Here is a 15,900-nt window from a genome sequence, read left to right on the forward strand (position 1 = left end):
GATAATGGGACTCCTGTCGTTGGTGAAAATCCAAGTTTAGGGGATATAGGCTATGGTGACAGTGGGCCTTTGTCCCAAATTGTTGTTGTGCCCTCTAGCTTTAGCCTTCTAACTAGGCCTACTAGTTTGTGCAACAACATTTTTGGCATTGTTGTCGAGGACACGAGTTGTGTGTCTAGTTCCCATACGACATTTTTGATATATCTTTTGGCAACTCTATTGGAAGAACGAAGCCCTAGTTCTTCATTAAACTTTAAGGTCAATGCTTGTAGGGTGAAGCAAGCATCTCTCTAGGCATCTCTAATTTCACCCTGGTGACTCCTACGTAATGTACATGTCTATCCTAATAAGATGTCTATCTTCGATGAATTTCCCGCCTTGGACATCACTAGCATCCCTAGGCACCCTAATCATGTCACCTGGAATGCTATACGTGGGATGCCTAAATTTGCGATTCACTTTCTACAATTGATCATGTGGCAAAATTTGTTGCATGTGCCTCAAAGGCTGTAGTTCATCATGATGTCATCATAATGTTATTCATGAGGTCCCTCCATGATCATCACGATTCATTGTTACATACTTGCAAGCCTAGAAGCATTTCATCTATTGAAGTTTTCTTTGATAGCTTTCTTAAACATTTTCAAGCATGTTAATCATTAGATATTCAAGAGGAAGCCTTCATTGAGCATCAAGAAGATCTTGAAAAAAATGATCCCGCTACCCCTTTGGACTTTGATATCAATGATTACTTACATATTGAAGAGTGGAAATGGGAAGTCCATGGGCATCGTTTTGACAAGGACCCTATCTACGACACCGATGATGATCTCAATAAGACCCTTGTCTTTCCTTGCGATCTTGGGGATGTACTTGAGTCACATCTGGACCCTTTCCTCAAACCTTCTTACACTATTGCTAATAATGAGGAGTCCTCTCTCTCTTAAGTACGATCATCATGAGCAACCTGCTTGTTGTGTCTCTCCATGTCATCATTCTCCCTTTCCTTCCAACCATGACCTTATGGTGACCATGAAGCACGATATAAATGATAAGGACCATGATGAGGATGATATGCCTGAGGTTGCCATTCATCAGAGATTTATGAGCTTAATTGTTGATATCTCTATCTTTTGGCTGAAAGAGAGGATCCCATGGAGTAGGTTGCATCCCTTTATTCCCTCTTAACCTGTGATCCTCCATATGTGGTCATTTTATTTTCCCACCTCGCACCCTTGTGACCTTCCATATGACCATTCCTGCCCTTTCCTTTGGATCTATTGCATGAGTAATCATAGGGGCAAGTGCTCTTAGATTGATCCCTTGATATGTTGGTTACATTGGCTATATGATTATACTTAGCATTTGCATAGGGTAGCATGCATGTTAGAGTTGGATGCATTGCATGCTCATTTTTGCATTAGAATTTAATGTTAGTTCTTATTTTCATGCTAGATTAGGTGCATTTAGATTAAATTTGCATTCTGGAATAGATTTCATTTCTTGTTGATTCTTTTTTTATGAACTAACAAAAGCATGGGCGATCAAAGGACGCCATCAAAACATGATGCCCCATTTGACACCATCAAAACTAGTTCATCAGATAAGGGTTCTATTATTATTCTTCAACAATTTGAGAAACACCTTATCTGATATTGGCAAAGCTTCGGCAAATAATAATCTCCACTGGCAAAATAATTTGGAAACCTCTGCAAATCAATTCAGCCCCTTCCTAGCATACTTGCACTCCTCTTGGCAATTCGCACTACTAAATGGAAATACACATTGTCTCCTCTAGGAAATTCGCTCAGCCTTTGAAAATCACTCCCTACAAGTAAAATTGTTTCCAGCTCTTTACTTGACCCACTCGCTGTGCCTCCGGGTGATAGATCTAACACTGACACATTGAAACGAGCTCTTCTTTGCAACTGGCATCGACTAACTAGCTAACTCGCACTACTGAATTCAACCTCCTCTTCTGCAGATAAAATCAACCTCCTTCCTACCTCTGGAAACTAGAAATCACTGTGGAAATCTCCTCTGGAAATCTTCTCCCATATCTTTGTTGAAACCCCGTTGTTGGTGTCTCCCTTTGCTTCAACTATGCCCTTGCTATTTGCTGCAACTACGTAAGTTGAACTGCTCAAGTGTGTCTCTCCAAACCCCATCAACTTGCTCGTATAATCTCTTGTTGAGCAACCAACGACCATGATCTAATCACAACCAATGGTTAAGATCATCATTGACCCCATCAAGTGACTTTTCCAGAAGTCTCTAGAGAAAAATCGATTTTCCTTAATTAATCTGATTTAATTATCCAGTTTTCCTAAGTTAGACTTAGGGAAATTTTAATAATTGGATAATTAATCTAATTGAGGTGTGTTACTGCTCAAACTAGCAGGGGGCATAAATGGGACTCCTAAAGGGACAACTGCTAGATCAAAAAGCAACGATGGAGGCTTAGCCCACTATCACCTAAGCTAAGACTCCCTAGTACTTTACAGACTTTCACGGATGGGAGGAGACCTAGTATATAGAAAGTCACTTGTGAAGGATGGATCAACCAATGGATTTGAAGTGTCCTTAATGATCCTTTTCCTAGAAGGGGTTTAAGAATAGAGCTTACTTGCTTGTTAAGCAAGGTACAAAGAGTTCTAGGATAAAGAGGTGAGGGTTTGAGGGATAGGTTAGAGGAATATGCCTTGTAAAGGAGTTTCCTAATCCTAAAATCCTTATTGGACTTGACTTTCCGAATGGTTCTTGAAGATTTGTCTTTTCAAAGTGTGGGACCACACGGGACGAAGTGGACCTAGCCTAGGTTAAGGAGAGAATCTAGCAAACAATGATGACCTTAACCTAGACAAGGAAGGGGAAAGAATAAAAACAAGAATTTCCACTTAAAGGTGTCAAATTGATCCTATGAAGTACTAACCTAGGGAACACCAGGGCAAAGTTTGAACTTGGCTCTAGGGCTTGGGTCATCTCACAACTCCACTATCAAAATGGCTTCAAAATTGGAGGCCTTGAGGACACACCAACGCAATAGAGGCTAGGAGATCAAACTTTGTCTTGTGCTATTTTGTCGGGAAAATGATGCCCTAGATGACCCAACTTGGCTAGACCAAGAAGAGAGAGGCAAAGGTGAGAAAAGTATTCCTTGAGTGATCACCTATTGGAGGACCAGTGCCTTAATCCCCTGGGGAGAATGGATTCTAGGTGACTGATGAGAAAGGAACTTGTATTTCATTGAAGGAGGCCTTAAGGACTACTTCGCTTAGCCTTTAGGGCAAGAGGAAGAGACCTCAAAGCTTTTATACTTCGCTTGGAAAAAGAGATGGCTTATCAAGATAAATTCACCGGCGGAATTATCCCTAGAAGATTTCATTAACATACATGGCCCAAACATTGAGAGATGCTATATAAAAACAATAATTCCACAAATTTGCAATTATGCAATGCAACAATTAGCCCTATTATAGTGAAAATCCCATTCAATGCATATGACAAAAGTAAAATAAGAATAGCATTAAAAGTATGTACTTACATGTAATAGAACATATCCAACCATCAACAATTTGACAATAAAGAAGCTCCAAGATAAAATACTCCAATCCAAACATCAAAATTCATCCATGCTCCAATTCTTCATCCCAGAAAAAGTGCGAAATTCTCTAAAGAGAAGAGTGATCCAATCCAAAGTGATGATGAGAAAATGAACTCATCTAACATATATTTATACCCTAATTAGGAGTTCAAATTAGTCTCTTAGGCCTACATAAGCCCCAAAAATAAAATAATGTGCTAATAACCTAACTTTTGGTGACAAACCCACCAAACTAGCTCATAAATGAAATAATAAGCCTCTCAAGAGGTCAAATGATAAACAATACATGTCGTAGGGCCCTCCAAGAGGCCTAATGAGGTCCATAGGTGCCATAATGAAGAATAGTACCCTCAAAAGTGATGTACAAGGGGGTGGCCCCTTACTCTCCAAACAATAAACTTGTGGCAGTCCCAGTGGGTGTGGGGGCACAATAATAACCTCATGGGTCTCCAAATGAGTCGAAGATGCCTGTAGACCATCTATAAGGGCTCAAATGATGGTGTAGGTGATGCCACATCATCCTACAAGTCATGGGTCAACTGCCAAGTGTATGGTACATCTGTGGAGCTGGATGGGCAAAGGTGAACCAAGTGCATCTTCCTCATCCAATAGGTGGATATTGAGCCAATCTATTAACATCTTTGGGGATCCATGGAGTGTTGTATATTGTTGTGGAGGCCCATGGCTCTCAACACACACCCTACATGTGCCAATGTAGCCCTATGGAGGGTTAGGATGTCATATAGGGAGACCAAATCCAAGATGAAGACCACCTGCAATCTTGCATAAAATCCAATGCGTCCCCTAGCCTTCCAGTACAACAAGTCATCAAGGACATCGAATAAAAGAGCTTATAAGCCATGGACCACAAGTGGGGACTTCATAATGGCCTACCCTTCCATAATGGGCTTTGGCATGTGCTAGTGTCTCCAAACTCCAAATGGGGTTAACCAAGTATCCCATTAGGTGGTTTCTACTTTTAAAGGGGATAATATGTGCAACGTACATCCTTTAAAAGGTGGTGGTATGTGATAAAGAGGTGAATTGTTAAATTTAGATAACGATGGCATGTTCTATGCTTTAGAGCAATTTACTTTAATTTTTCTTATTTGCCCAGTATCAATTTCTAGATCAGCAATCACATTACCATTGATAGTAAATAGATAGAACATAAACAATAAGCAAAATACGAGGACACAATATTTGGCAAATGCCACAGAAAAGACCCCAATGTGGGGAAACCCTTTGACCAAATCTTCTTATTATTCTTCAATAGTTCAGCAGAGGGAGAGAGTACATCATACAAAATTTACTTGCCCAATCACTGTTAAAATAGTCCAGTCAAACAGAAGTGAACAGGATGCCCTAACCAGAACGTCAACGCTAGTCAAACCAGCAGAAAGTCTCCTTCAAATGAGCTCGATCAAACCCAATCAACTCGACCTCCAAAGACAGTCAGAATCAACCCAAGACAGTCCTGAAATTCTTGGTCAAACTTAGTCAACACACAGTCAACGTTGCGATCAAAAGGTCGTGCGAGACGCAGGTCAACTTGCTCCAAATTCCTCGGTTTTTGTTCCAGGAGATGCAACCTCAAAAGATCGGATTATCTGCTTGAAAATCGCAATCAAAGGAGGTGATTTGACCCTCGATCAACGTTGCTCAACGTCCCTGCAAACAACCCAAAATAGTCTAGCGATTTCTGCATGAAATTTTCGGTCAACCCAAGTCAATGTGAGAAAAAGAAGAGCTGCTCCTTTTCTCTACAAACCAATGAGGAGAGAAGAGAGAAAGATGTGTTGATTGATGGTGTGCAAATGAGGAAAAGGTCTCTCCTATCTATACACAACATTGAGGGTGAAGAGACACATCTATTGGGCTTCATGAACCTACATTAGACTTCTAGACGACCTTGACAATTTGCACATGTGTGAGAAATTAAATTCAAAATCTCACTTCTACTCATCCAAACAAGATGATCTTTAGATCAATCTTGCACCTCTCGGAAAGAGGAATGAGGGATCCAATAAAAATATCATCTCCATCATATGAGTTGTCCAAGGTGGAGTTTGGCCCTAGTTGCCAATTTTAACACTCCCTCTCAACTAGGGAGAAATCCATCTGCCAAACCATCTGTCAATCTATACCATCTGACATCCGTGCTCTACTCTACCGAACCACGAAGAAATAATGAAGAAGAAGTGATCGACAGTGTATCATACCACTCTCCATTGACTAAAGTCAGTCCTTGATCCCAGATCAAGTTGTTGAACACCATGCATCCTAGTCATAGAGAGTACGGCAGTACACGATGCGTCCATCGGTAGTGCTATGGTCTCTAACCACCTTTTCCCAACCCATTGGCCAGATGAGAGGTGCTTCCCATGAGTCTCAGACTCTATGGGTAGGAAGCGTGTCGGGGCATCAGCAGGAAAAGGTGAACCACTGATCCGGCGAATATGCCATAGGAGAAGGTGAACCACTCATCTTATGCATATGTCAACTGTAGGGGAAGGACTCACCCTACATGCATGTGTCCAGATAGGGGAAGGTGAACCACTCACCTTACACACTTGTCAACCATAATGGGGTATCACAAAGGAAGGTGAACCACTCACCCTATGGTCGCTCATAGCTAGCTCCAAGCAATACCCCACGCCCCCAGAAGCTCCCAGAGCTCTGTGTCCAACTCATACGAGACCCTCATAAGAGGGTCATTCCACGATTCCAAGTCTCTCTCGGAAGAATAAAAATCTGACCTTCCCGAGAGGCTTTGTGAGAATGTCAGCAACTTGCTCATCTGTCCTGATGTGTTGGAGCCTAACTGCTCCCCATTGTACCATATCCTGGATAAAGTGGTACCTAATATCAATGTGCTTGGAGTGGTCGTGGAACATGGGATTCTCTAATAAAGGAATCCCACTTTGGATGTCGCAGGAGATCACGATCGTATCTAGCACATGCTCAAACAGCTCACTGAAGAGCTTCCTCAACCAGACTGCTTCACAACAAGCCATACTCGCAGCAATGTATTCGGTCTCGGCGATGTTTATTGCAATCGATTTCTGCTTCCTACTCATCCAAGATATAGAAGCAGACCCCAAAGAGAAGTAGTACCCATACGTGCTCTTATGATCTACCACACTGCCAACCCAGTCAGCATCCAAATATCCATGTAGCCTCAAATTCCTCGCAATGTATCTCAAACCATAGTGGATAGTGCCCCGAAGATATCTCAAGAGATTCTTGGCAACAATCCAATGAATGTGATGAGGCTTGAACATATATTGACTCAACGTGTTCACAGTGAAGCATATGTCAAGACGGGAGTTGACCAAGAACATCAGTGCCCCCACAAGTTGACGATACTCGGTAGGGTTCGCCAATTCGGGCCCAGCAACACTTCCACATAGCTTCTTGAAGTTGAGTTCCATCGAAGTAGTCACGGACTTACAGTCCACCATCCCACATCTCTCAAGTAGCTTCACAATATATTTTCCTTGAGAAAGGAAAATCTCACCTGGCTTTTGCCAGACCTCCAACCCTAGGAAATAATGCATCAGCCCTAGGTCCTTCATCTCAAACTCGGAAGCCAACTCCCTCTTGCATTGATGAATGAGAGGGTCATCACCTGTCAGAAAGAGATCATCCACATAAAGGACAAAATTAAGAGGTCTGTCCTTTTCAACCTTAAAGTATAGGTTCAAGTCAGCATCGCTTCTTGTAAACCCAGCTTCATAAGATAGCTATCGATCCTCTCATACCAAGCCCTAGGGGCCTGCTTCAAACCATAGAGGGCTTTCTTCAACCTGCATACATGTGTCTCACGATTTTGAACTTCGAACCCCTTGGGTTGTTCCACATATACTTCCTCCTTAAGCGAACCATGCAAGAAGTCAATTTTGACATCCATTTGATGAAGGTTCCATCCTTGCGAGGCAGCAAGGGTTATGATCGAATGGATGGTGGTATATTGGGCAACCGGTGCAAATATCTGATCATAGTCTACTCCTTCCTTTTGAGAGAAGCATCAAGCTACAAATCTGGCCTTGAATTTCTCAGCACTCCCATCAACTCCATGTTTGATCTTGTAGAGCCATTTCGAAGCAACCACATCCCATAAAAACTATGGCTGAAGCGAGAAAACTGATAGCTTGTAGCCTTGAATGTAAAAATACACATAGGTATTTAATAATAATAATTTATTAATATATAAAATTGTATAAGATGATATATGATGATTTGAATGTTACAATGAGGCCCTGCTTTTATACTTCAGCAAGTGACCTTTTGTGAATGGGCCTATCTTTTAGACATGCCTTTTCACTTAACTTAAGGGCTATTTAACCTAATTAATATTTAATTATTTAATATTTATATTTATTTAATTGTTATGAATTATATTCATAACATAGCCTCTTCCTTCGAAAGCTTTGTCCTCAAAGCTTTAATGGTGTGGATTTTCTTCACTTAGTGTATGTCTTCTCGATGTATGTAACGTGACCATCCTCTCGTTTTATAGCTAATGAGTGATATTCCTTTGGATTTATTTATTTATTTGTTATTTTATTTTTATTGTAGATGAGTGATATTCCCAAAGTTTGATTGTAGATGAAGGGTTTGACCTTGATTTAAGTGAAGAGTAATGGTCTATACCCGGCGAAGTGCCTTGAGGCACCACTATCAATCAACCAATGGTCCAATGTATCTAGAGGAGAGGCGGTGGAGAGGGCAGAAATAAGATAAAATTCATTATGCTTTGCAACATTAACTTCATCATACCTGGAATTTCTCGACTTCTTGGGAGGAAGACCACCTCCATTTCGAGCAGCAGATGCATTCCTCTTCCCTTTGTTATTGACCCTTTTGTTCCTTTGATTTCCATTTCCCTTGAAGTTGTTGTTGTTATTGTTGTCATCATCTCTTGGAGCATCCTTCTTGTGAGGACACTCTCTAGCGAAGTGGCCAAACCTATTACAATTGAAGCACCTTCCTCTTCTTCCTTCTTTGAATCCCTACTTGAACCCTTGTCTTTGATTCCTTGGACCAGCACTGTTCCTTCTTCTAGAATGAGTGGAGAAGGCAGTAGGATTATTTCCATTTGAGAGCTTGTCTCGTTCCATCATCCTTATTTCTTCTTCAGTGCATCTGCCCAATAGTTCCTCATATCCCAGTATCATGTCATTGTTAAGAATGGTAGTATTGAACACATCCCAGTCTCTTGTAAGGCCCCCAAGTGCAATAAGAGAGAGTTGCCTATCACCAATGACTTTTCCAATAGATAAGAGATCATTCTTGATCTCGGTGATCCTCATGAAGTAGGATTGGATGCATTCTCCTCTATCCATCTTGATATCTTTCAACTTGTTCTTGAGAAAGAGAATTTGATTTGCATTGTTCACTTTGAACATCCTAACCAGTCTTTCATACATCTCCTTAGATGTTTCTAAATCAAAAATGTATGCAACCAAAGGCTTATAAATAGAATCAACAATAATCTTCTTAGCTTTTGTCTCACCCTTCTTGTACTTTGTTTGAACAACAACGGTTGCATTTGAGGGAGGCTCGGTTATTGATCCCTTAACATAGTCCATGGCAGCATTCTCTTCCAAATTCAAATCCAAGATCATCTCCCATGCATGATAGTCAGATTTGTCTTTAAGCTTGTCCTCAGATTTGAAGAAAAATGTAGTCATCATTGGTTATGAGAAGGGGCAGGTCTGGGCCACATGCTGGGGTACAAGGGTAGCTAATAAAAGGGAAGCCCACACTTGGGTATATAATGTATAGGAGGGAGGAATCATGGTACATGAATCGGGGCTCAAGGGGTAAGAGCATGATGTGTCAGATATAGCAGTGGATACCCCCTTTTAAGGTAGGGCAATTCATTTCCCACCAGGGATTGGGACAATCATGGGTTCCTATATGATGAAGGGAGCTCATAGAGCCTGTAGGAACTAGGGTGATGGCCATGATGATGGGGTAGAGCTCATGTATTGGCTTTTGCCCACGTGCTAAATGTGTTTTTCCCGACCATCTTTTGCATTTTGTGGTACGTTTTCTTGTTGAATGTGGCCAATTGTTCTTTTACTTTTATTTTTAGCTGCATCAACCTCTGGGGCATCATTCCAGACCTGACCCAAGGTGTGGGCAAGGGGAAGAGGAAGAATGTGAACCCAGGTGGGAGAAATGATGAATGGGGCAATAATGAGTGGAATGGGAGTAATATATGCGGATGGGGGAGTGGGAGCACGCAACTAAAATCAGGGTTTCCCGTGAAATACTGTCCCTAAAGCCAAACGGTCAGTAAAAGAGATCCCACGGGACTAGAATCCAAGGTTAATATCCAAAAGGGGGTCTGGGGACAAGAGCACAGACCTAGCCCATTCTTTCCGCCGAGTCCCCCCATTAATCCATGCCCAGAAGTGCCCATGATAAGAACTGCAATACTCAATGACCAAATGACAAGGCATACCTTTAAGTTCGGGAGGCCCACCTTCAAACATACAATCATGACAGATGGGTGAGGGACCACATGGTTGGCTCAGGTGGCGAAGAAGTGACAAAACGAGCTAGTTGGTGGCTGCAAGGGGCTGTCGGCTAAGGACCATCTTGGAGAAAAAAAAATCTCCTATGGATATCACCCACAAAATGGTGGGTAACAAGGTGTTTTCTTGTGAAACCTTTTCTAGGTATTGGAGAAAATGTGTTTCTTAGCCTCATATACACTGTAGAGACTAGAACACATGTCTTATGCTACCAAAAACTAACAAACACAATTGTCATGATGATTGGTCTTGCTATTAACTCGAAATGTTGAGAATAATCACTCTTCAAACTTTGACCACAAAAATATCTAATCAACAATCCTTTTAATATTCACTTTTCTATTTTTTTTTATGGGACCACAATGTTGGCGTATCTCTTTATGCTTTAAGTTTGGCTTTCAACCTTTTAATTATTCAGAATTATGTTTTGACAAAAAGTCATGCCTTGTATGTATATGAGTCACAACATTTAACTTCGAAAATGAAAAGACAAAGGAACTATATGTATTGGTATGAAAGCAAGCAAGGTATGAATGGTAAGAAATGGAAAAGGCAGAAACTGTACAGAGGTATGCACATGGAAAAACTGCATGGATGCATTGAGAAAGGGTGAAAAAATTATTATATGGAGGCGTATGGCATAAAATGTGTGGGGCATAGTAGCTTGATCGAGTGACAACAGGGAGCAATAAGATGCAATAGCTGGAACAATGGGCTCATACAATGGTTGGAGCAGAGGAAATGGACAATAGCAGCGGAATAGTGGAAGGCATCGACTACAAGTATAGCAATGGATGCTAGCAAATAAGGCAATGTTTATAGGTGCAACAAATATGGCAAGGTGAATTTGTATGTTGTGTGGTTGGGGGCGGAAAGGTATGGATGAAGGCTAGCATTAGAGGTTTTATGGTAGCTATAGACAGGAGGCAGCAATAATCATAGAATGGGGTTGTGTTAATTTTTATTATATATATATATATATATATATATATATATATACATATTCCTAATTTTTTAGATAAAATGATAAAAATCCTAACTTTTTTTTAATATATATCTATAGACAATGATTGAATTCAATATTGAAAACTTTCGGCTCTGCTATGCAAATACTATGGTTTCTTCTGCATAGAAGTCTAAATTTAGCTCTGCGAGAGGGGGCTTTGCCCGCTCCTTTAGCCAGATTGTTGCAGGAATTCATAATGAGTTTGGATCTTTTGGTATTCCATGTCAATCTCCACATACTCAACATCCTTTTCATAGAGAAACTAGATGAAGTGGGGTTTCTAGTTTCATAACAAACCCTCCACTAGGTGCATCATGGAAAGCTAAAAATCCAGGGTGTTTCCTGCCAAAAGCAGTGCAAGATACAAAATACGAGATTAAATCTAGTAAGATCGGAGAATATATCCAATAGATGCAAGAGCATGCTTTCATATACAAATTTATTGGATTGTAACCTTCTAAAAAGGCTTTGATTAGGTGGATCTGAAATAAATGGAAACCTTAGGGTCAAATAGAATTGGAATTAGGGGCCAAGGCTTTTTTTAGTTATTTCCTCCAAGTTGGAGGACAGATCCAGGGTTTTTGAAGGAAGGCCATATTTTTTCAACAATGCAGGGCTCTTCATGCGATTCTGGAAGGAGCAATATAATCTGGAGGAGGATTTACTTGCAGCCTTGGTGTGGGTCTATCTCTTTTCGCTTCCCAAGGAATATTGAGAGGAGGAAACCCTTGAAGGCATCGACAATGCCATTGAAAATGTTGTCAAAGTATCAAAGGTGACAAACAGAGGGAGGTATAGTTCATATGCACAGATTTGTGTTTACATGAATATCTCTGAGCCTCTTCTAGCCTCCATAGATATTTATTATTAGGATAGTGTTTGGAGGCAGTCTCTAGATTATGAACATGGCCCCTTCAAAAGCAAACATTATCATGAATACTAACATCTTATTAGGGATTGTTTGACAAATACCAAGGAATTGTTTGAAGAAATCCCTTCTCAAAAAGAGCCAGTTGATTTGGGAAAAGTCCCACAAAGAATAAATTTCAGTTCCCAAAGTACCTCAAATCCTTACAAGACCCCTAGATCTGAAAATAGGTTTAAGTCTCTCCCCTCTCCGAAGAAGTCTCCAGAGCAAGTCAACTTTCAATCAAGCATGCAATTAGCAGTGTAAATCCCATAACCGTATAGAGGCCAAGCAAAAGTCTCTTGAAGAGCATCAGCAAAATCCATTACCACAGAAAATGAATAACTCCCCTTTGGAAGAAGCTGAAAAAGAAGCCCTACCAAAGGATATGGATCTGGATGACCCACGACTATTTTCCCTTGCGGAAGAATGGCATGGAAAAGATGTGAAGGACATGCCAATTCATGAGGCTAGGATTATGTATAAGGCCTATCTTTGAAGAAAGTAATTAGGTTGAGTTCCTCAAAGTCTAATCTTGGTGTTCAAATGATGGATTTCAAGGTTGTCTCCAGCAAAGAAACTAGAAAATGAGGCCACAAGAGAAATAAGGCACTGATCCAAGGAGACGGTGAACAATTAGTCAACTCGGGGAAAGTTACGCAGAAGTCAGAAGCATTTCCCCTTTATAAATCTTGAATCGTCAAGAAATTTTCTATGTTGTAATGATTATCATAGTTGTTTTTTTGATTGTTTGTTATTGGTAGGTAGCTTGTTAGTCTCAAGTATCTCTTGGATTTTAGTCCTGTTTTGGAAAGTCAAAATATATGTAACTTTTTCTAATTAATGAAAGGATCCATTCCCTCCCTCCTCCCCCCCTCCCCCCACACACACACTTTCTATATATATATATATATATAGATGCTTCAAAATTTGTTTTTTTCTTTTTTGTTTTTAATGGCCAAAGGCCTGAATTTTTTTCTTTTTGCTTGGTCAAAGACCTTGGGATTGGAGAAACTCCAAAAATTTTGAGTGTGGCAAAAGCCTAGCCAATGGCCGGGATTGGAAAACGAAGCTCTAATAAAAGTGCGGCCAAAGGCCGGGACCAGACAACAAAAGTTCCTTTATGATTGTGAACACTGTCTCTCTTCTCCTTTTTTAGTTCACTGCTTCGTGAACAGTAAGGTTATTACAATTTTTCATTAAATTTCGATTCACATTTTTAAGGTGGAGGACTCAAGGTTAAACCCACAACATGATGATATGACATTTAGTATTTTTTAGTTCTTTTTCATAGGCCTATTGAGGAATTAATGCTCATTAAGGTTTTGCATAAATACAACGTACCTTTGGTTTTATTAATAAAATAAAAAATAACATGGATATTATGACTGCAAATGAATCAACAACTTTTGCAAATAGTTTGGCTAAACAGAACGCAGAATATGTCTAAACTAAGGGTTAATCTAAAAATCCATAAATATGAAAGACAATTGCTCATCTGGTTGGCATAGCACTTAAAACAGTTCGATGTCAAACCAAAGAAACCGACATGTTCACGGCATTCATAACCCATAAATGTATGTAACTGTTCTTATTCCACATAGGGGTGTCCTAATTTAATACAACACATCATAGAAAAACATCTAAATCCCTCATAATACCTGGCCAGCAATGTAATCATTAAGGATAATAGGAAGACCTCTGATCATTGCTTCTGCGATTGTACCTGGTCCTGCCTGTAAAATTAAAGTGCAAACATAAATTTAAGAGATGGAAGCAAAGAAGAGAATTATCAACCAGATACTTTCAGGCAATTCTACACTAATCAAAGCACGCCAACAGTGGATTCAGTTGTTTGTACTTTACTATGAACATTTCAGGAAACAGAATTGGAAATGTACTAGATTTTAACAACGAAGCATATTATATGTCTATTCAACCAACACATGTATTGTTGTTGTAATTTATCATCCTATTCAGCCCACCAATATGCTTATTGCTTTAAAGTAACAGTACTATTTTGATGAGTACAAAATCCCAATAGAAAATATCTATGTAACCACCAAGACACAAGTATTTAAAATAGTACGTCTAGTTAGTAACTTAGTTTCAGCGAAGTTGAGCCAGATAGAGTTCTAAAAAGTAATGTGGCAGAGGAATTGTTCACGCACATACAATCATCCTAAGGTAGCAAGGACATGCCTTCTGTCAATCAGCATTTTGTCTTGTTTCATTGAGTTTGTCCAAACGTATTCCTTCAATCTTGTGGACTTTATTGGTTTAATTCTATCCATTCTTCTAGATGGGAATAGCAGCATGACAAAAGCAATCAGGAGAGCTTTCAAGAACTCGTCAATGGAATGCCACCATTTATGTTTTGGAACTTGTCTCTTGTTTTATCTTATTTGGTAATATCGAGTAATTGCAACCATATCAGAGAGCACTCTTTATGCTTGGTCAGTGAACAATTCCAAAAAAAGAAACAAATTGCAAATCACAACTCTCTTGGGACAAATTTCAAAAGTTTATGGCATCAGATTTCTGTTGTTTTCCCACAATACTGGTGTCTAGGATAGAATCTTAAATCACTGACGCTACCAGACCAAGTATCACAAGTCTACTTTGCATAGCGGAATAAAAACAGCAGTAAATCTACTAGTGCACAAATTATACACAACCTTTTACACAATATTTACAATAACCCAATCTTTGTTATATTAATCCAACTAAAGAATACAATAGTCTAGGGCTCCCATACTAGGGATAATGGCCCTCAAATATCCACTAGTACAAAAATACAAGATACAAGATACACTGACGATCTAGCTAATGTAGTGCACGATCACAGCTTCTTTGTCATATCCTGTACACTACGGGTCCTTTGCTTCCATTCTGCAGCACTGCCTCTATCAATGCACCAACTCCTTTAGGCCATTGAACTTGGTCTCCACAATCTGCCCTCTAGCTGATCATAAGTCCATCTATCATCAACAAATAGGGTCTTCACGCTCACTAGCTGCTCCTTCCTCCTTCAAGGTCACAACACTGTGAGACTTCTGCCCACCGCTGCTCCTCAGCGCTTTTGGGACTTGTCTTCCCACTACAATCTTCCTGCGCTGCTCCAATGAAGACAAACATAGGGCGGGAGGTCTGCCACCTATCATCATTGAATGTCGCTTCTCCAACAATGAAGACAGGCTACAACAAACTGATCCTCTGGCTGGCCAAACCTTGAGCTCCAACAAACTACATCTTCCTAGCAACCACCTTAGTCCATCAAGGTGCTGCTCTAGGCTCCTCTTGGTCCACTTTCAAGCTGCCTCCAACAGTCCACAAGTGTCCAATACAATCTCCAAAACTAGTACACTATCCACTAGCAACAAAACAACTCAACACAATAAATACATACCTCTTTTCGCCAAGTCTGGACTGCTGTATACTGCTGTCACTTTAGCTGCCTGGTTAGGGCTTCTAACAACACTTGTTAAGCCCTTCCAATCAGCTCCTAAAGCCTCCAACAGCTGCGGCCCTCCTTCCTAGGCTTTCTGCTCCAACTCGCTGTCCCTAAGGCTAATTCCTAGCCCCAAAACTAACCTTTCAGCCCTCTGTTTACTCCTGAACAGGACTCAGATCCCCTGCTGTAGCATCCTGCTGCCTTAAACAAGAGAAACCAACCTCAAACATGCCATAAATCAGCCCAGAAATACTCCAAGGAGACTCAGCTGGCTGTCCTCTAACTCACTACCCCAAAACAGTCCAAGAAAAGATAAAAACGAACTTCTTTTCTCCCTTTCTGAGGTTGCCTCAGATCTGCGTCTCCTCAAGTGATGTGTCT

At 40.4% G+C, this 15,900-nt stretch overlaps 1 protein-coding gene across 7 annotated transcripts in view; it reads right to left on the reverse strand.

The window, feature by feature from the left end:
- The window catches only part of LOC149242031 (putative monogalactosyldiacylglycerol synthase, chloroplastic), a 374,275-nt gene that overhangs the window by 162,632 nt on the left and 195,743 nt on the right, over window positions 1-15,900 (reverse strand). For all 7 annotated transcript variants that reach the window (XM_089374127.1, XM_089374126.1, XM_089374125.1 and 4 more), the window contains one exon: window positions 13,727-13,801. In XM_089374127.1, coding sequence (XP_089230253.1) covers window positions 13,727-13,801 — 75 coding nt within the window. The remainder of the gene's footprint in view (window positions 1-13,726; window positions 13,802-15,900) is intronic.

The sequence above is a fragment of the Pinus tabuliformis genome, chromosome 8 (genome assembly GCF_031772625.1).
Source record: "Pinus tabuliformis cultivar Carrire ecotype Pingquan chromosome 8, CPIR1, whole genome shotgun sequence".
NCBI lineage: Eukaryota > Viridiplantae > Streptophyta > Pinopsida > Pinales > Pinaceae > Pinus > Pinus tabuliformis.